The following is a 21,092-nucleotide window of genomic DNA, read 5'->3' on the forward strand; positions in this document are numbered from 1 at the left end:
AGTATATACCTGCTTCTTTTTCTTTCTTTTCCTTGTTCTGTTGTATAAAGCAGTACAGACCCAATCTACATTTTGTTCATTTCATGGTCTATGGCATCAGATAGTGCTATTGGCTAGAACTTTCTCTGATGATGGATATGTTTTTATCTGTACTGTCCAATATGGTAGCCACTGGGCCATCTGTGGGTCTTGAGCCCTTGATATGGGGCTTCTGTAACTGAGTACTAAATTTTAAATTGTATTTAATTTTAGTTAATTTAAATTAAATAGCCCCATGTGACTAGTGTTTGTAGTACAGGACAGCAGAGGTAGAAAGGAACGATTGTGGGTCAGGATTCTGTCAGGTATTTGCTTTGGAACTGGCCAAGGTTTGGCTAGCTTGGTGTGTCGGACTTCTCATGATCTTCTCTGCACACTTAACCACCACAGCTCCCTTCGGTCCACCTATTCCAAGGGGCTGCTCATGCCTGAGGTGGCGTCCTCTCCCAGGCCTCCATTCCTGTGCATTTCTCCCTCTGCCTAGAATGTTCCCTCCCCATCCCAAACTTCCTGTCTTTAAGACTCTACTCAGAGGTCATTTCCTCTGTGAAGCCTTCCTTGATTTCTCTTGTCAGAGTTATTACTTCATCATAACACCACATTAACTTCAGTATTGGTTTAAAATCCCTGCAAGGGAAAGGTCATTATCTATTAGTTTTTAATTACCAGAACATAAAATGGTATTTATTAACATTGGTATTTAACACATTTTTCAAATTAAAATAATTTTTTAGTTTTTTTTTTTAAATAGCATTCTACTCCTGACTTGACTTGAGGTTGTAGTCAGCTAAAAAGCCTGGATGTTTTAATATGAATTGATGACAAAGTTAGTGTTCTCTTTGCCTGTTCTCATCCAATTTAATCTTTGAATCTAAATTCAGGACTCTGTGTGTTTATTTCAAGTACAATTCATCTTCTTGTTTTTGGTCCAACAGCCCATTCCATAGAGATCCTTTTTGAGTGAGGACAGGGAACTAATATTCACTGAATGTCCACCAAACTTCAGACTTTGTCCATTTAAACAAAACAACAATCCAACACGATAAATGTTGTTATCCTCATTTTAAATGTGGAGACACTGAGGCTAAAGAAGACTAAGTCATTTGCCTAAGGTGAACTTGAGCCCCGGGGGTGTGACTTCCAAAGTTTAAGTGATCTCTGTGACACAATATCTTTAGACTCTGTGGTTTCATGAGCTCGCTCGCCACCATCTGCAGACTGGATAGGCATGTGCTTTATGCTTCTGTCCAAGTAACATAAAAGTATGGTTAGAATTGGGGACCTTCCTTCTGCTTATCGGTGTACTGGTCAGTTTTTCTCAGGTTTTCTGAACTGTGCTGTAACCAGTTTTGTCTGCAAGAATATTGTGCAAGATATCCTTGGCACATGCTTTGCTAAAATCAATACACACTTTTTTGACAATTTCATGTCTGTTTTTAGGCTAAGATACAGCATCTTACTTTCTCCAGAGTCCACAGTAGGTGGCATTTTCAGAGATTCGCTTAGACAATATTTTGTTTCTTCACTGGACAATAGAAGTGTCAGACCCCAGAATCTTGGGAGTCAAAGGGACAGTAGAGTCATGTATGCTAGTACTTCACCTTACAGTTCAGGATTTATCAGCCCCTGCTTGGGACCCTGCATGAGAGTGTCATGGTTAGAGACATGGCTTCCAGATTCAAATCTGTACCATCTCCACCACTTCCTGGCTGTGTGCCCTGGGGAAGCTTCCTAACCTTGCTGTGCCTCAGGTTCCTCAAACATAAAATGGAAATAGAAATTTTACCTATAGAGTATACATATCTGATAGGATTTTTGTGAGGGTCAGATGGAATATGGATAATATGTGTGAAATACCAGACAATGTCTGACACACAGTAGGCCGTGCATAAATCTTAGTTGTTAGTATCCGGTTAATTCTGGATGTACTTCTGCAGCTAAGAAAGTGTTCTTCTGACAGTACTGTCTCCTTTCTCCTGACTCTTGTCAAGTTTCCAACCTAAGTGCTGCCACTTAATGTTTGTGTGACCTAGTGTTGGTTTTGTAACATCTTGGAGCCTCAGGGTCTTTAGGTATGAGGTGCAGGTCATTTTCCTGCTTTGCCTGTCTTGCAAGACTGTCGTCAGACAACCATCAGCTCATGTGTATGAAAGCCCTTTGTGAGCATGTTAGATATTAGTAGTGATGTTAATGTTGATAGTTAATAAATATCAAACATTTTTGAGCATTTGCTAAGTGTCAGATTACTCTGCAAAGTATGTCCCAGGGATTATTGCTTTTATTCCTCATGACAGTCCTACACAGCTAGGCATTCTTGTTTTCCATGTTTCACAGCTTGGGGGACTAGGGCGTGAAGAGGTGAACTTATTTTGCCCATTTCAACAGCAACTGAGAACTAGAGGCCTGGGTTAGAGCCCCTGCCATGAGACTTTTTTTTCTTTTCCAGGTTATTGGGTTTACATTTCTTAAGATAACTTTTTAAATATCTACATCAAAATATGTCTTTTTATGTTTCTAGTGCTGATGTTACACCGATATTGTCCCTAAGGACACATTTGGATTTATAACCCCCAAAAAAAAGATATCTTCAGGAGCAATAATAATGCAGAATTTTCCCAGCGGCTTTTAATAAAAGCAGATCAGATACTCAGAACTATCAGCCTGAAACTCATTTGACTTTATTTTTGTTTGTACAAAAATGGGAGCCACAGGTTTTAGATGGCCTGATTGGTGGGATGTGGAAAGATTGCTCCTAGAGTGCACGCTTGGCTTCTGGGCAGATTTTCGTCTCAGGGTTTGCCAGCCTTCTAGCTAACTATTCCCTGTCTGATTGGGTTTCTGGGTATTTAGGATCTCCATTCTTGCTCTGTCGGGGAAGGGAGTCAGGTTTGGACTCTATGAACTATGAAGGAGCTTCTGAAAGGGTTAGAGGCCTGTGGTGAGAGAGGGAGCCTCCCTGGCTTGGAGCCGTTGGCCATTTGCCCAGGGAGCTTGGTGAAAATCAACTGAGCTGGATACTGGAGGACGTTTTGCCTGAGGGACCTAGAAACTGGTCCAGGATGTGGATGTGAATGTGGAACTAAGATGTGCCATTTGTCCTTTGGAAACCAGACAGACGATTCAAAAGAAATTAGGGAGCGGGTCTAAAAAATAGGGATGCCTCTTTTTTCTGCTAACTTTGGATTGTATTTGCATGAGGCTTTGTATTTATAAAATAAGTGAGCCATATGGATGCACAAAGATGCATGTGTTCTGGTCTGTTGATATGGGGAGCAGTTGAAGGGTGTGGGCTTTTCTGGAGGTGGGATGGGTGGGTGGATGTGGTAACACGAGGAGGGGGCAGGTCTGGAGAATATGGGCCTATGTAAATTCAGAGGATCTGGGCATTTTGGCAAGATAACATTCCCTTCTCATAACAATTCATGTGTGTATGTATTTATTTTTGAGATCGCCATCTGCCCCCCTCCTCTGAAGTTCTATGGATAAGGATGCTACAGCATCTCTGGGCAACCTCTGTCTCTGGTGATGATTAGAGAGAAACAAATGCCCACCTTTGGTTGCACAGGCTCAGAAAGACTGGGCTCATTTCTGTCACAAACATCAGTAGACAGTTCGAGGGAGGAAAGCTGAGGACTGGAGCCTGGGAAATGAGAACCGTCCAGGAAATTTCCACACTTCCGCCGTGAAAGAGGCTGGATTCAGAAAATCCTGCACAAATCAGAAGGTTTTCTTCTCTCCTTTTCTCTTACTTTATTCATTTTTATCATGTACTTTTTACCAACATTCTGTAGGGACCATATCCAGGCCTGGAGAGCCTCAGTATGCATCCCTGGGAGTGAACAGAGGAAACTAACCTTTCATAAGTGTCTTTTGTGTAATAGACACTCTACAGTGTGTTTTGGAGATGTATCTCATTCAACCCAACCCTGTGTGACGTGGTTATTGTTATTGTCATTTTACAGATGATTAGCCCAAGGTCATAGGTAGATGTGGTCTGACTGACTCCACTGACTGTTGTCTTTCCATTGTAGCACGCTGCCTCAGGGCAGACCAGAAGACTGGCAGGGCATCTTTTCAGGATGGCACTGTGAGCTGCTTGTCTGTCTCTGTAGCACCCCCTGAGTATGAAGCTAAACCCATGGAGGAGTAAAGGGTCAATAGATGGTAGAAGAGCAGAGATCTGTTGCCCGCTGAGGCCATCACAAAACCGACCTGAGACACCGTGCGCCGTGTCCCTGGACCGTGAGCCAGAGGTGGGAGTGGAGCTCTGGGCTCCTTTGTCTTCTCTTTGCCAAAAGCCCCAGGGCCACACTTCCTTCCTCACTGTGCCAAGGACCTTTGATGTGGAAATGCCAGTTCTCTTCCTTTCAGTATTAGCCTGTAAAGTCCAGTTTCTTTTTTCCAGCCCTCAAAGAAGTCTCCTTTCAGCCCTCTCTTTTCTGGGATGCCCACTGCACGAAGTGTATTGTGGAAGAGGCAACTTGAATGATTTTTTTCTTGACCTATCTTACTGAATGCTTCTGGCTTTGCAGCTGTTTAAAGAAGTGGGGGTTGGGAGAACAGGGAGGCTGAAGAAAAGACTCTCATACTCCAATAGGGAGTGTAGAGAAGGCTTGCAGCAGGATTATGGAAAAGCAGCCTTATGTTCACCCCCAGGCCACCCTTAGGAGGAGTCTAACTTCTCATTAACCTTCTCTTAGGGGAGTTTCTAGCCAATTCTGCTTGTCATAGAGCTCTTTGAAAATTTAGAAATATTTCCATTGATTTTAGACACTTTCAAGGTATTCAAGGTATTTCACGGTGCCAGGATTTCCATTTTCAGTGTTGTTGCTGGATGTCTTCATTAGCTTCACCCAAAATGGCTTCTGTAAATTGTAGCAATGGCTGTGCCTTCTTCCTCCCCCACTTCCCTTCCCTTGTTACTTACTAGCACCACAGAATAATAGAATTCTAGAGTTACAGGGACCTGAAGGAAACTAACCCAAACCTCATTTATCCGTAGGAAAGCTAAGCCAGAGAGGTTAGGGACTTGCCGCAGGTCCTTCAGCGTATGACATATAGGATTAGAACCCAGGGCTCCTGACTCTAAATCTAGGGATCTTTTGACCACATTTCCTCTTTTCTTTCCTCACTACCCTTTTGCTGCTCAGTCATCTTCCTTCTAGCCCCTTCTTTCTCTTCGGGGCTTCCTCATCTTTTGTTAGTTAGCAAGTATGTGTTGTGCTTTTTGGTGTTTGCATTGGACTGGGGCACAGGAAGCTATATACAGGGATGGTGATTAGTAAAAGAGGACTTAATTAAGAAACAGTAGAAATGGGTAAGAGAAGGATAATTCAAGAGAGGCCAACCAGCATAGTTGCAGGGAGAAGGGAAACAGAGATTCAGAATAATGGTTAATGTTCTGCTTTCCCAAAAATGTTGCAGGAGAGAATCCCTTGTTAGTTGCTGGGGAACTGTGTGAAACGATAGGAAGGACTTCTTAGGCAATCGGCTTTCACCCCATGTAGAACCAAGATCACATCTCAGCAGATAGGAAATGGGTGCTCAGGCAAGCACTCATCTCAGTGTTTTCTGAACTCTTCAGTGGCCCTGGGAGAGGTAAGCCATCCAGACCCTACCTTAAGAGATGTACTCTTGAGAAAAATTGAGCAGTCTTGGGATGGAGGAAGTAAATGTAAATAAAAAGATCCCTTCCTACTAGAAACCTCAATTGAAGCCAAGAAGCCAGGGAGGTTTGTTTGATTGTTCCGATAATAGATCCAGGGTATGGGGCTGAGAATCCAGAGAGGTTTCTAGTCCCAGCTTTGGAATAGCCAGCCCCCTTCCACCTCTGGTCTCAGTACGTATGTCTGTAAAGCTAGTGTGTTGGGATAGTTAACAAAACTCTGAGGCACCTCTCAGCTCTTATCTTTGTGCCCTGAGATCCTCACTTCCTCTGTTGTTACCTCACTGAGTTGAGGACCCTGTTAGCTTTCACGGCCTCCAGCATTAAAGCAGTGTTCTTTCCCCTCGCTGCCATTAGAATCGGCCTGGGAACTTCTAGAAATGCTGATGCCCAGATGGTAGCTGAGATAAGTTAAATTAGAATTTCTGGAGAGAGGATACCTGTAGCCTTGATTTTTAAAAGCTTTTCAGGTAATCTTCCACAGGCAAGGCTGAGAGCCTCTGATCTTCTAGAATAAGAGGTGAGCCTTTTACCTGATGTGTTTCTGTCTCTTGGATTGTGATTTAACCACACATCTTGCTGATTGCTCTCAGCAATCTTGCAGAAGCCCCCTGGGTATCCTGGAACTCCGCCTGAGAGAATGGGTGATTGATTCTTGTGTTCTGTGGCACTGACTGACCATTCACCTGGGCTGCTTCTGGCACCCATCCAGCTGCACAGGCTCCAGCCTTCTGTGGCAAAGGAGACAGTCCAGACGGCAGAAGCACAGGTCTAGCTAAGTGGGCAACTGGAGGCGAAGGGACAGAGTGAATCAAGCTGACCCAGGAGGCCCTTGAACAAGTGACTGAAGACTCATTGATCTTGCTTCCTACCCGTTTGTTGATGCTTGTTAGAAACAAGGTTGCTCCAGCTCGAATGCTGTCACATACAGGAATCTCCTCCTAGGTATCCCTGATGGTCTTCCAGAGACCTGGCACACGCACTAAGTGGTGTGCTGGACTTGGCTAAGTCCCAGCTCGTGGGCGTTCATTGTCGTCTCTCTTTCCAACTCCATGTGCATTGATGTCAAATTGGTAGTTTGAAATTGGCCACAGAGAGAGTATTTACACTCCAGACACTGGCAAATGCTGCTCATCAGGGCTTCTCACCCTTTGTAGAGGCTAGTTGTTAAACATATGTTAGTAAATTTAGTTTACTGCTTAACAAAATCATCCATTCACTGGACGAGAACTTCTCTGTATTGCCCTAGATCTGCCTTGGGATGGGCAGTCCACGTTGGTCTTAGACTTACCCTCCACGATAGCTTAGACAACGTCTAGGCCCCCATTACCAGCTAGCCCTTCAGATATTTGAAAACAGCTATGATGTCTCTCTCTCACCTTCTCTTTCTAGCTGAGCATTTTTAGTGTCTTCCACATTTTCTCATGTGGTCTGGGGGCTCAGTAGGTGTCTCTGGACACTGGGGGACAGCTGCAGGGCTTTCAGAGGAAAACAAAAAAATCTCCCATGGGTGATCAGCGGACTCATTCAGAGTTTTCACTTTCCTGATTCCTTCAGATTGCTGCCTGACCCCCCACGGAGTGAGTGGCGACAGGAAGCAGTGTACAGTCTCAGGTGTGGCTCCTGATTGCGGCCCACCTTCTTCTTTCCCAAATAGGTGTATTGCTGCTGGAACTCTTGATGGGCTCCAGTGTGTCAGAGTGTCTTCAAAACAGCCTGGCTGGTTCCTCAAACAGGTAATTTTTGCACTGCTGTTTTGTTTTCTTCAGGAGGCTTTTAATAGACCCCTTTTCTTCATTCCCTTTTCTGTAGCGTTCAATCATCTGTCTCCTGATCACCAAGGGTGTGTGTCGAGTGAAAGCATTTTGAGTCCAGAATTCAGTCAGACACACACAAAGTGGATTTGTTAAGACTTTTCCCAGCTGACTGTAAGCGAGTTGGAGGAGGGAAAAAAGTCAGTTCTCTGTTAACTCCTCAGAACCCCCACTCCTCATGCTTCTGGAATTGGGGCTCAGAGGAGTCTGGAGCTGACCTCAGGACTGGTCACCCACCTGAGCAGTTATGTGAACTTCCTTTCAGTCGTTTTATACAGAGGGCAGGGATATGGGAGTCGGGTGGGAGTTCTTTGGTTTAAAAGCACTGCAAGGTTGAAGGTAGCTTCAGAGCCGATGTTAAAAGGGTAATGCTAGTGATCTTTTGTTTCAAGTAACTGAGCCCAGTGATCTCCGTGAGAGAGTAATGGGACCATGCCAGCAAACAGAAGCCTTTTGGGGGACTGGGGGGAAATCTCTGCCTCTTGCTATGTTCTCAGGATTGCTTTCTTTGTCTTTCATTCATTAGGGTTTAAGTTTTTAGGAGTAGGTGTAATGGCATTTCCATCTTGACGGAGAGAGCGAGAGAGGGAAAGAGAGAGAAAGAGGTGTGTGTATGTGTGTTCAGGACTGACTGTCAGATGGTGAATTTGAACTGAGGCAGCTGTTGTCATGGTGATGGCAGGTTGCATCCCACCACCATGGAAACCAAAGTTAAAAAATTGATGTTAAGGCTGGAAGTCACATGACACATTTTTGTTTTGTTTTGTTTTAAAAAAAGAAAAGGGGTTTGGTGTTTCAATCCGATCTTTTTTTTTTAGAGATGAGGTTGGGTGGTAAGAAAAATTGCAATAAAGAAAGCGATCAGATAATGCAGTGGGACAACATGAAGCATGCAGAGCCTTCCATCTCATTTTTCTGCTTGTTAGCAGTGCATCTGCTGTGGCAGGGGAAAGGAGGGGGATGTGGTGTGGGTTTTCAGGTTTCCAGCCAAAGTTGTGTCCTGGTAACTCCCATGGAGAAGCTCAGGGGTTTAGCCCTCCTGCCCCTTAGTGGTGATGTGTGGGCCACCATCTGTCCATCAGCCCAGACTGGAAACCTAAAATTAAGGGTGGAAAAAAGAGATGGAAATGAAGTTGAGGGCATGACTTACTCCAGATATGAGGGTGGTTCCTACATTGATGAGTTCAGATGAGTTATATAGGTTTTTTTTAGGAGACTGAAAAATTTGTCTGCTTACTGCAGAGCCCCAAGGATACAGTCCCTCTGTTTATCCCCTTTTCTGGGTTGGCCTTTGGGCTGTGCTGCCCTGTCAGCCCACAGGACTGAGGGCAGAGGATTCCAGAATGGGCCCACCCAGGAGCACATTAGCCTCCGGGAAGAGGCTCCTTGGACCTCAGCTTACCCCTTAGCCTGCCTTTCAGCTGGGTGGGGAGGGCAGGCTTGGCTGAGAGGCGTTAGAGAGCCCCCTGGGAGCTCCATCTTTTTATCTCATACTCACTCCTGCTTTGCACCACGGTCTGGAGAAAGGGCAGGAGAGCTAGTCCCAGGCCTGCTTTAACAGGGCTGGTTTTAATTTCCTTTCAGTCTGTGGAGGGTTGAAGAACTGCACCCATGGCCTGTGTGGACAGGCTAGGAGGCGGAGACCCCTGTGAGCATACCAGCCTCCGAGGAGGATGGGGAAGACCAGGAGGGGTGCAGACATCCTCTCTGGAAACAGTGGTGATGGCTATAGCCGTGTCTGAGTTTTAGGCACAAGGTCCTGACCCTCCAGTATTACTGGTCCCTCCAGGACAGATGTATCATTCTCAGCAGCCCAGGCGAGGTGCATATGATCTCACCAGCATGATCTCACTGCATTTCCATCAGGGTCTGAAGGAGCTGGAGCCGGACTTCTGTGATGGTTCAACCCCTCCTGTTCTTAGCCCTGGCCTTGGGTGTGATTAATGTCCCTTCTAATCACGGGGCAAGATTGCATCAGAACCGTCAGCTTCATAAATCCTCCTCTGGGACTGGCGTTTGGATGTGCTTTCCATATTCCCAGGAGGTTCTGGGCTAAATGTCTTTGCTCTCTTCCCAAAGGCCCATTACCATAATTTTCTTTTAAATCCTTTATTGTGGCAGGTCTCTTCAATGTCAGCCCATGGCTGCAGCCTGTCAGCCCACTCCCGGAGGCTGTGACCACTAACAGATGCTCTCCCCAAAGCTTAGAGCCACAGCAGATGCTTAAAGATTGATTTAGTAGGATAATAAAAATGACTGTGCATTTGTGTAGCACCTCACAGTTTTCAAAGGGCTTTCATAGTCATATATCATTTTAGACTTTGATCCTTTTGAATTTCTTGTTTGGCTTTGGGGGAATGGATAGCTGTGGTTTTCGCTGACTGGAGTACCGTGTTGGGGGCAGTTTTCGCACTGAGAGCCCTGCTCTGGTTTCCCATTGTCCAGCTCCGTTTTCTCCATTGCATTGTGGGTCTTATGGAAGATTCTAGTTCTTTTCATATAAAAAAGCAGCATGAAAGTGTTGGACAGCTGTATTTCACTGTCATTCATACTTAGAGTGTCTGGTGTAGGGGCTGAAGCACCCACAGACTAGGCAGGGCCTCTGCCCTCTGACTTGGAGTGAGTCTGCCCCTTGTTAGAATATTTATGTGCAGAGGACGTAGGGGGGAAAGATGTGCAAAAAGACAGTCTGTCTGTCTTCTGAACTCTTCCATCTCTCAGACCTCTGAAAACGGAGGCTGGGATGGAAGGGAGGGGAAGGAGACACCTCGTAGGGAGAGTGTTCTGGGCCCGGGGGCAGGGGGAGAAGTAAGTAAAGGGGGCTGAGAAGCGCCTCCCCTGGGACTGTGGGATATTCTAGGCTCCTGCAGGAGTTTCCTGGAAGTGTCTGGCCCTTCCACAGAAGCGCATTCTCCATCAGGCCTAGGGTCGGGGTGGGGGAGAGCACAGCAGTGTGTCTGCATGCCTGTCCCTGGTGGCCTCTCAGCCTCAGTGAGCACATTTAGTCTCCTTGGTGGTCTAATGTCACAGCTCTGAGTGCAGGCAGCTGAGAGCGGAGCGCTCGGGGATCAGCATCCTGCTGCTCATAGAGATTCATGTCTCCCCTGAGGGACCTCAGAGTTACTGCTTGTGGCCTGAGTCCATCCCAGGCCTTACCTGTAGATTTGTCTCTGAGGTATTGATAGGGACGCTCTGCTGGTCCGGGCAGACGGAGGGCTCAGCCCCCAGCACTCAGTCGCCAAGCAGAGCCAGCACCGCCCCAGTAACCTGCAGGGCAGCCCTCTCCCTCGCCCCGGCTGTCTGTGCTTCAGGAAGGCAGTGAACAAATGGTAGGTGTGCAGGCCAGTAGCACACTCAAATTAGCTGTGTTGCCAAGGAAACAAGTCAACAGTTCGAAGGAAGGAGCATTGGGGAAAGGAGATAAATCAATAAACAAACCTATTTTTATCATTTCCTTAATGATCGTCTTGAAGCTGCTAGACGGGAAAGGGAGACATGGAGTGACACAGGTCCTCATTAACAGACTTAGAGGGACAGAGGAGAGAGGGGCGTTTGGGGAGATGGCCGGGAAAGTTGATGAAATGAGGCCCCCAGCGAGCGAGGACCTGGCTTTGCAGTGTCCAGAGCGTCCATCTGGGTGGCCATTCCGTCATTTGGTCTGGTCCCTTTGTCTCCCTGCATTTGATCCTCTCAGACATCTTATACTTTCCAGGACCATCAGGTTGGGATGCGTTTTTGTGGGATTTTTTTTTTTGCCAGAATAAATGTAGCATTGATTGGTTTTTTGGTTATAAATTAATACCTGCTTATTAGAACATTTAGACAATGCATAAAAGAATAAAGAAGAAAGTGAAAATAGCCCTCCTACCCTGAGAAGATTCATTATCATTCTAGCAAGACAGATTCTTTTTTTAATTTTCTCCTTTCTCAAAAAATTTTTTTACATGAAAGGCATCTTCCATGCATGCTGATGCCTTATTTTGAACAGTGAATGTCTGTACACAGGATATGGCTGGGTATATGGTGTGAAGAAAGTATAGAATGCCTTTATAAAGATACCTCTGGCTCTGGTTTCTCTGTATCATTAACTGATCAATTGATTAATTAATTAGTAAATGGTTGTTGGGTGCCTACCTTGTGCTGGATGTCAGGGGTATGGAGGTGGAGAAGACAGGCAGAGCCCCTGCCCTCAGCTTCCCACGCCTTGCTGCTCAGTCAGCTCCATTTCTTTGAGGTCTCAAACCACAGTCTGGACACCAGGGAGAGACATTGTTCTCCAAAATGGGTTTAATGTCAGGCACAGAGTGTAATGGGAATCACTGAATTCCTGGGCAGAAGGAATCAGAGTCCTGGACAGACTTCCATCCTGCCCATGAGAAGCATTGTCCTTTGAGGTCTTGGTAAGGTGGAGTGACCTTCGACCTTCCCAAGTCACATCTTTGTCTAGTCTGCGAGGCGCACGCACCTGACCTGTGGACTGCTGTTTGCAGTGCAGGCTCTTTCCTTTGGAGATGCTGCGGTGCCCTTGGGCTTGAAGTCCTGCGGGCAGGAAGGAATGGCAGGGGAGCCTCAGAGTCAGCAAACAGGGGTGGGGGTGAGCAGGCCCACCAGCCTGAGCCAGCGTGGTCGTGACATGAATGACAACCTGGTTGGGGGAGCTGCTGCTTCCAGAGATGCCTCACACTCGTTCCTGCCTGTATGCACTGAATGAGCTCCTACTGTGAACAGGAGCTCTGCTAAGCACCGCCAGTGGAGAGGGGAACAGAACACTGTCCTGTTTTCAATGTACAGTTTCTTGGGGGAGATAAATAGGAGGTGAAGTGATAAAATTACACAGTATAAGGAGCTATGGGGCACAGGAAAAAGCCTTCACAGATGAGGTGACATTTTAGATTGCTCTTGACATGTGACCAGAAAGGAGTTGAACAGCCGTTGCAGGAGGATGCAGAAGCACCAGTAAGCGCCCACTCTTCGTGCTCCTCAGGAAGAGAAGAGGACAAGAGGTTAGGGGGAAGAGCCATAAGCGGGAGTTCTGGGCCTGGGCAGAACTGGTCATTCCCTCCCGCTCTCCTCTCCTAGGACTTCCCTGTCACTGTCCTTTCTCTGGCCTAGTCCCCAGGGACACGGAATCCCCACAGTCTCACCTTGTCTTCTGCATCAGAATCTCACCCTAGATTCTTAGTTGTCATGGACATAAATCATCCCGGGGCCAAGATGATCTCTAAGGCTTAAAGAGACACACCCCTCTCAAGTGTATGTGCATTTTAAAAGTTTTCAAAATTTGAAGCCAAAGGGTCCCTGCTCTGAATGGGTCCTCAGGCATGAGACCGTAGCAGATGATCTGGATGGTGGAGGACCTGGGAATGGGTCTTCTCAGGACCTGTGCATTACCACGCCCTCACTTTTAGACTCTAGCCTCTGGGCCTGAGGCAGTACCATTCCCTGAGATCTCATGAGTTCTGCACCCACACCTGGTTGGTCACAGGATGTCTGGCTCATCAGCACCTGGGGCCCAGTCTTCCTCCTGTCCTGGCACTGGTGGTGGTGATGGCCACTCCCTCCCGAGTTCCCAGATGGGCCTCCTCTGTTGGCACCTGGGCATTCTGGGCGAGACTGAGTTAGAGTATAGTGAATACTAGCTCGAGTGACCTTACAGTCCTGGTCGGGACCTACGTGCTTAGATTACCTGGCTGCAAAAATGCAGGTGGGGGAGCTGCCCAAGGGGACATTGCTGAGTGGAACGGCCTGGGAGGTGCACAGCCGCCACCACCTGTCTTGTCAACAAGTCAGCAACTAAGAGCTCATTTACTTTTAAATCTGTGATTAACCCTGTAAGGTTTTCAGGGGAAGAAACCTGAACCCCCAAAAGTAATCATAGAGCCCAAGCTGACTCATGAGAGCTCATGACGGCTGCGGCTTGAGTGAGAACGTGCCGTCCCCCGTCCCACTGCCCAGATCACATTCTGGGCTCCTGGGATGTGCCAGAGTGGCTTTCTGAGCGACGTGGGGCATTTCCAGCCATGGCAGGTGGCCACCTGAGTCCCACACCTTATGAACATTTGTTAGGAGCAAGGCTAAGGCCTGAGGTGACAGCGGCACCGGTTTCTCTCCCTTCAGAGCCACCACGGTCTTCTCCAACCTGTTGGGGTCACGAGGGCCTGGCAGTGAGACCTGCCCTTTGCTTCAGGGCTTCCCAAGTAGGTTCCTAGGAACACCATTCCTGGGAGACGCTCTGCCGGGGTTACTGGTGAAGTGAGTTTGACGATGCCACCTACAAGTCCCACCACCCTCGGGGGCAGGCAGCGCTCTCCATGTGCACCCATATAAAAGGCTCCAGGAAGGCCTGTTGGGGGACCAGTTTAGCGTCACTGAACCCCACTTTCCCTCCTGTATTCGACTATAAGTTCTGATAGCACTAGTCTTCCAGAGCCTGCATTTGGGGACGCTGCTCCAAATGCCCCCAGCGTCCGTTGTCATTTGTCAGTGACCTGTAGGCACCTTCTCAGGGAATGACCCAGATTCCTAGGCCACCACCTCTGCCATATTCCCATCTTCATTTTACCATCTGGGTCTGGGGAAATCTGGGGTGTCTGAAACAGGCCCAGGACAAGCTCTTCTGTCCCGAGGGCTTGCAAGACCCCAGGTCCTGATGTGGTCCCTGGTCACTGGCCACCTAGTGCTCTGGGTTGGAGCCTGAGATGGCAGTGAAGAGAGGTCCCCCTATGATCAGTGGCACTGGTGACCCTGTGTGTTTTGTATGTGGGGGCTTGTCCTGAGAAATGGGGCACAAGGATGGGAGGGCGTCTGCCAAGTGCGTCTGTCAGTATGTTTAGCTCCCAGGCCTAGCTGAGTGCCTGATATTGAGGAAGGGCAAGGGCCTGTCCTACAGTGAGGCCACCCTCTGGCTGACAGCGGGGTGGAGGCTAGGGCTGCTCTGAGGCCTCCGAGCCCAGCCAGTTTTCAGACCCCAGGGCTGAGCCGCAGGGCAGCAGAGGCCAGCAGAGCTGTCCCTGTGGCGTGGGTCCTGGGTGAGTGTCGGGTGTGGGCAGCCACTGGAGAGTGATCAGGGATGCGTGGTGATGGGCAGGAGATGGCACTGCTGAGGCAGAAGGAGAAGGGCCCGAGGCTCATCTGCCTCCCTTCCAGCGTGGGGCCAGAGCAGCTGGCGGCCACTCCCAGCTCCCTGCACAGAACACCTCTGCCCCACCCCTCCTCAGAGATGCCCTCAATGCACATTCTGCTAGTGTTCACTGTCACAAATGTCATGGGGAAGGGGAAGCCTTAGGGGTCATGCTGATGATTTGCCATCCTCTGGACTCCCTAGGAAGGCTGTGGCCCTACATCCTGCACAGTCAGTCTGGATTTGTGCGGAGACCAGGAGCATGGCCCCTTTCCGCCCCTGTACCCAGCCAAATCTACTGCTCTCTCTCCCACTGGGTCTCCAGAACATAGGTTGCTCTGCAAGACTTGTGACAATAGGTCACTTGTGTTTGTTACAGTAGTTACAGAATGAAACCCAACATTCAGAATGACTCGACTCTGGGAGCCTGTGATTGTCTCTCTCTTTGTTAAGAGCTCCCCTCTTACCCGCAACCCCACCCCTGCTTGCAGCCCACTCTTTCTGTGGAAGTCAGGATGCCGGCACTTGAAATATAGTCCTGTTTTTCAAAAAGGCTCAGAGAGCCCCCTCACCTGTCTTCAGGAAAATGCAACAGAAAAAAGCCTGAATTCATTATCCATTCATTTGTTGTTTGGCTTCTTGGGACCCTTCCTTCACTGTCCTGGATTCAGCCTAATGATGTCTCTGTTTCCTATGGATGTAGAACTTAGGAGAAAATAATGTGGGACAAAGTGAGCTACTCCTGGTGCCAATAAAGATCTTTATGAATTGAATATTAAAATAGAAGGGAACTCACATGGAGAGAATGATCCCTTTACTGAGGTGCCTGCTTCTACTCTGTGGAGCAGAGGTTCTGGACAGGGGGAGTCCAGATGAGATTCCCAGAAACCAGCCAACAGCCACGGCTGGATCCTTGCTCAAGCCCTGCATACAGCCCAGTGGCTTGAAGACTGGGGGGAGCAGGGGGCCTGCAACAGCACCAGTGTTTCTTCCTCCCTTCTGCCACTTCCATTTTCAGCCCTGGTTCATTCCTGAATATGTCGTTGAATTCACATAAGTAGCTGGAGTGTCTAACTATATTATTTATTGGCTACATTCTTCTCTTGGTGAAGATGCTGTGCAGTCAGAGCCGAATCAGAAATGGTTATGGTTTCACATGCCAAGGGCCATCCACCGTGCTGCCTGGCAGTTTGCTATCATCCATCAAACATACCATGCAGACAGAGGATGGCTTGGTAAAGTTGGTGCATGTGTGCACAGCCATTTTGGAGGCTGCATCCTTCTCTCTTTGATGAATCTGTTCCTTAACTTCTCCTTCCCACGCCATTTGAGTACATGATCCTAGCCACCATCATTGCCAACTGCATCGTCTTGGCCCTGGAGCAACATCTTCCCGAGGACGACAAGACCCCAATGTCCCGCAGACTGGTATGTGCCTCCCTCCGTCTCATCTTTCTTTCCCCTGTCCTTCCTCTCTCCTGGTTCCCTTCTCCTTTTTCCCATCACCTTTCTTCCTTCCTTCCTTCACTGCTTACCTTCCCTACAGTTCTGTGAGGAGTTAATTCTTTGCCAGGGAAGAAGTTAGTGATAAACCCCACTGAGACTCATAAGGACAAGAGGACCGACTGCTCCCAGAAGTTGTGGGGACATCGCAAACACTTGTGTATACACGGCATGGCAGCCAGATGAGGGGAGAGGGCAGGCACGGAGCCCATTCACTTTGCTCCCCTTCCTAAGGGCCTTTAGACGTGAGGGGCAAGAGGGAGGGTAAAGGGCAGAGGATGAGGATGCTCAAAGCATATGTGCTTTCGCAGGTTATGAACTTCCTAAACATTATGGCCATATTCTCCTTAAGGAAATAATTCACATGTCTAATGTATTTCCCCTAAAAAGAGCAAACAAACTGCTTAAAATCCAAATGTGTGCACCTGCAGCTGCAGCCCGATCACCTGTGGATGAGAACCCTTAAGCTTCTGATATAAGTAGAGGCTGGCAGTGGGAAAGCCACCTTGTCAAGGCAAAGCCAGCACCAACAGCCATCTGCATGGGGAGAAGTCTGGTCCTGGGACACCCCCTCACCCACCCGTTTCTGCAACTGGTGCTCCTGGGGCTTCTTGTTCACCCTGTGAGGCCTTCAGCATCCTCACTTCCCACCTGTCCATGGGGCTGGCCCAGCCCAGATGTCCAGCTGTCCTGTAGGAGAGGAAAGGTCAGAGTGGAGTAGGCAGCCAGGGCGTGCACACAGGACAAAACAGTCCTCCCCTTACTGGCACCTCTGCTCCTTATCCTGCAGGAGAAGACAGAACCGTATTTCATTGGGATCTTTTGCTTTGAAGCTGGGATCAAAATCGTGGCCCTGGGGTTCATCTTCCATAAGGGCTCGTACCTCCGCAATGGCTGGAATGTCATGGACTTCATCGTGGTCCTCAGTGGGTGAGTCCTCTTCCTCTCCCTCCTTTTCGTATAGAGGTGCACCTCTGGTCTCATGAAGTGGCTGGTACGAGGAACCCAGAGATGGGAAGACAGCAATCTGTGGAGTAGGGGCAGAGGAAGAAGAGGCCAAGGATTTTCCCCTTGGGCCTGGACCATAGGGGACTCACCTGCAGTGGAGCGTGCGTTCTTTGTGGAGATGCTATGGCATTTGGCAGAGGCCATGGACCCAGGGTCTTGCTGTCGTGCTTCTGGTTTCCCATTCTGCGCTTGGCTAGTACTGAACACATATATCCCACTGAGTCTTTTTACTAAAGCAAGCAGCTTGCCCTAGCCTGAGGGGCACCCTCAAAAGATGAGCCAAAAGCTGCCATCAGGTGTGGTTTCCTCTGGCAGTTGGAGAAGACTCCATGCATATATTCTGAGCTAATAATTGCAACTCATGTTCTGGCAACAACATTTTTAACAATTTGCACATTTATTAATATGAGGAGGTATATAACATTGAGTCACATTAAAATATTTCATAAGTCATTCCTTTAGAAATTAGTACTAGTACATTGCAGCTGACACAGTGTTACTGGCAACAAATATGATGGCTGTACATTTACTTACATATTTGATAAATCATTCTTTTGGGAAGGAATATAGAATGCTTGTACTGCAGCCGACCCAACATCATATATGTGATGGGCTTTGGGACTGGTGATAATGGGCATGTCTCACTGGGCTTTTGTGGCTTCTTGTTGGTCTCTGTGTCAGGCTCTTGGTGCCTGCGTGGGAGGGGAGTGGTCCAGTCCCCGTGGGGGAGCCCCTGTCCTGGGTGAGTGTGGCATGGAAGGTCCCTTACCCAGCTGTCTATCAGACGGTAGTTCAAACCTGTGAGGGAAAGAAGAAAGAATAGAAAAGCCAGAGGGGGAGAAATAGGAAAATAGGAGCCACAGTTATGATTGACCAGAAGCAGAGGGGAGCAAAGAGGATGTTTTTTTCCAGAGAATAGCCAATAGGTAAAGTATCAAGTCAATAAAGTAGGAATCAAGTAGGTAAAGCCTGAGACGGGGCAAGCAGGAGCTTCAAAATGTTTGCATCTACTCATTGTCTCGTGGAACAGACATAATACTCATAATTTTAACCTTCACATCAATTGTGATTAAATGAAAGAGAAAAACATGAATGTGTAATGGGCTGGAGTGTACAAATGTATGGAAGCTTATAAGCAGCCAACCCCTCAATATAGGGAAAAGATAAATGGAGGACAATTTGTGTTTAAAAACATCTGTTGCCTTGCAGAAGGGTTTTCTGAAGGTTATTTTTCTAAAAGAAAATACTACTGAATTTTAAGTATGATTTCGTGTAGAAAGATACAGTTTACATATAGTGTTTCAGAAGTGCATGGTTGTGGCCAATATAATACACCTGGGTGATGTTTATTGTTTCGTTTTTATTTTTTCCAGCTTTATTGAGGTATAATTGATAAAAAAAAAATTGTATATATTTAAGTTGTACAGTGTGATGTTTTGATATGGGTGTACATTGCAAAATAATTACCACAATCAAGCTAATTAACATATTAATCATTTTGCATAGTTACCTTTTTTTTTGGCTGAAAAACTTGAGGTCTACTCTATTAGCATCTTTCAAGCCTATATATAATATATCAGTATTAACTATAGTCACCATGCTGTACATTAGGTCCCCAGAACATATTCATCTATAGCTGAAAAGGTACACTGTTTGATCCATATCTCCCCTTTCTCCCCTAACCTCTAACCCCCAGCCCCTGGTAACCATTGTTTCTTTCTCTGATACTATGAGTTAGACTTTTTGCTTGCTTGCTTTTTATTTTTAGACTCCACATACAAGTGAGATCATGCAGTCCTTGTCTTTCTTCAACTGGGTTATGTAATTCCATTATATATATATATATATATATATAATATATAATAATATTCCATATTTATCCACTGATGGACCTTTAGGCTATTCCATGTCTTGGCTTTTGTGGATAATACTGTAATGAATATAGGAGTGCAGGTATCTGGAATCATGATTTTATTTCCTTCAGAGAAATAGCCAGAAGTGGGATTGCTATATCATATGGTAGTTCTACTTTTCATTTTGTGAGGAGCCTCCATACTGTTTTCCAAGTGGGCGCACTAATTTACATTCCCACCAACAGTGCCTTTGTTCTACACCCTTGCCCACGCTTGTTAGTTTTTGGCTTTTTGGTAATAGCTGGGTAATGTTTTAAGTGTCACTAAAATAATACATAATATGTAGTAAAAGACCTAAATGAGAATCTGAGGCATTTAGAAATGTGGTGATTCTGTCTAGAAGATGCATGCTGTAATGCATAGGTATTCCGTGTTAAGACTGGGTGGGTTTTTGATCCCTCTGAATTCTGTATGTATCAGGCATATGAAATTTCTCTTCTGGTCTGTTTATTTTTATTTTATACTATTTGCGCTCCTTAAAGAAAATATGGAAAATAGGGAAAAGTCAAAAGAAGATACAAACCAGTTCACTGATTAAGAAAAACCCCTGATTAGTAGTCTATGGTATTTTCTTCCAGCTCTTTTAATGCTAAGCAGGTCTTTTTCAATGCTGGTGTTTTGCTGCCTTTTCTCAGTATAGTCTGGGCAACATACATATTACTCCATATTTTGGTAAAGATCAGTAATGAATGTTAAGGGCACTTTTGACATTTAGATTGCTTCCTGGTTTTGGCTTTTATGGTTATTAAAGATACTCCAAATGTACGTCTTTTAGATGTCACATTTTAAAAGGCATTGTGACAGGCTGAATTGCTTCTACAGGAGAATCTGCCACTCTGGTGCACACCCTGGGAACTGGGATGTGTGTGGGGAGGTGGAGGGCCTGGACTGTTTGACAGCCTCAGAGGACTAACGGGAGCCGCGAGCACCAGCTTCAAATAAGATTTGCCATGTGGAGGAAGGAGCAGATTTGTAGGGGTCAGTGGGGTCTGTCTGTTAGCATGGCCAGGAAGGCCCTCTGTGCTCACCTGTGTGTATGGGGATGCGCATAGGGGGTGCAGGGGTGCAGGTGCTGAGCCTTGTCCTCTTCATTCTCTCTCCACTCACCCCTCACAACCTCCCCTTCTCAGTGGCTCATCAAACTTTGCTGAAAGGCTACTGCTGTCCATCTGAACCAATAGGACTCGGCCCCTGTTCTTTCTGCACCTGCTGATCTCTTTCTCTCTCCTTAATTTACACGTGAATGTGTGAATGTGCTCCAGGGATGTGGCCAGGCTCTCTGGAGATCATGCTGAGGGTGGCGGCCCTGTCCCGTAGGACTGAATAATCAGATTAATTTAAAATTCACATGGTGCTTTCATTTGCCACATTGCATTGCTTCAAAGATGCACATTTCTCATAAGATCAGCCTGTGTCCTACAATAATGGCATGATACAATTTAGTTTACAGCATTTTTCTTTCTTTCTTGGTCGTAAGTAAAACAGGGGGCATCTTAAGCTGTTGGGGTCCTAGATGCAGCGAAATATGTTATAATACCGACTCAGGGAGGCAGGCTGGTTGGGCATCTAGCACACAGAGAGGTTAAGTGCTCAGCACATGACCACCTGCTTCTTGACAGCAGACCTGCCCTTTGACCCAGGGCTGCCGCTTTTACCTGGCTGGGTGCAGCCCCCTCTCCAGGCTTCCTGACACTCGCCCCCACAGCAGTCCCTGCTGGCAGCACTTACTTCCCACCTCAACCCCACGTGGTGCCTCGCATTCTTCTCCTGTGCACAGGAGGAGTGACAGGTGCTGGCGCACAGCTCGCGCTTGAGTCTGAGTCTGCACCACTTCTCAGCTCTCAGTGTGTTGCGGAGGGGACGGAAGGACTGGATGCCTAGGTGTCAGACAGCTGGCTCCGTGGAGGACCTAGCCAGCACTGACCTTGGCTAAGAGATGGGCAGGTGGGCACCCAGGCTTCCACATTCTGCCCTCACCTCTGACCTAACATTAGTGTTCTCAGGTCTGTACACCCAGGGAGTTTGTAGTT

General features: G+C 47.1%; 1 protein-coding gene across 10 annotated transcripts in view; it reads left to right on the forward strand.

Moving 5' to 3' along the window:
- Positions 1 to 21,092, forward strand: part of CACNA1E (calcium voltage-gated channel subunit alpha1 E) — a 454,989-nt gene that overhangs the window by 167,993 nt on the left and 265,904 nt on the right. For all 10 annotated transcript variants that reach the window (XM_057507926.1, XM_057507931.1, XM_057507925.1 and 7 more), the window contains 2 exons: positions 15,960 to 16,066; positions 16,932 to 17,071. In XM_057507926.1, the coding sequence (XP_057363909.1) occupies positions 15,960 to 16,066; positions 16,932 to 17,071 (247 nt within the window). The remainder of the gene's footprint in view (positions 1 to 15,959; positions 16,067 to 16,931; positions 17,072 to 21,092) is intronic.

Source organism: Manis pentadactyla, chromosome 9, assembly GCF_030020395.1.
Source record: "Manis pentadactyla isolate mManPen7 chromosome 9, mManPen7.hap1, whole genome shotgun sequence".
Lineage (NCBI taxonomy): Eukaryota > Metazoa > Chordata > Mammalia > Pholidota > Manidae > Manis > Manis pentadactyla.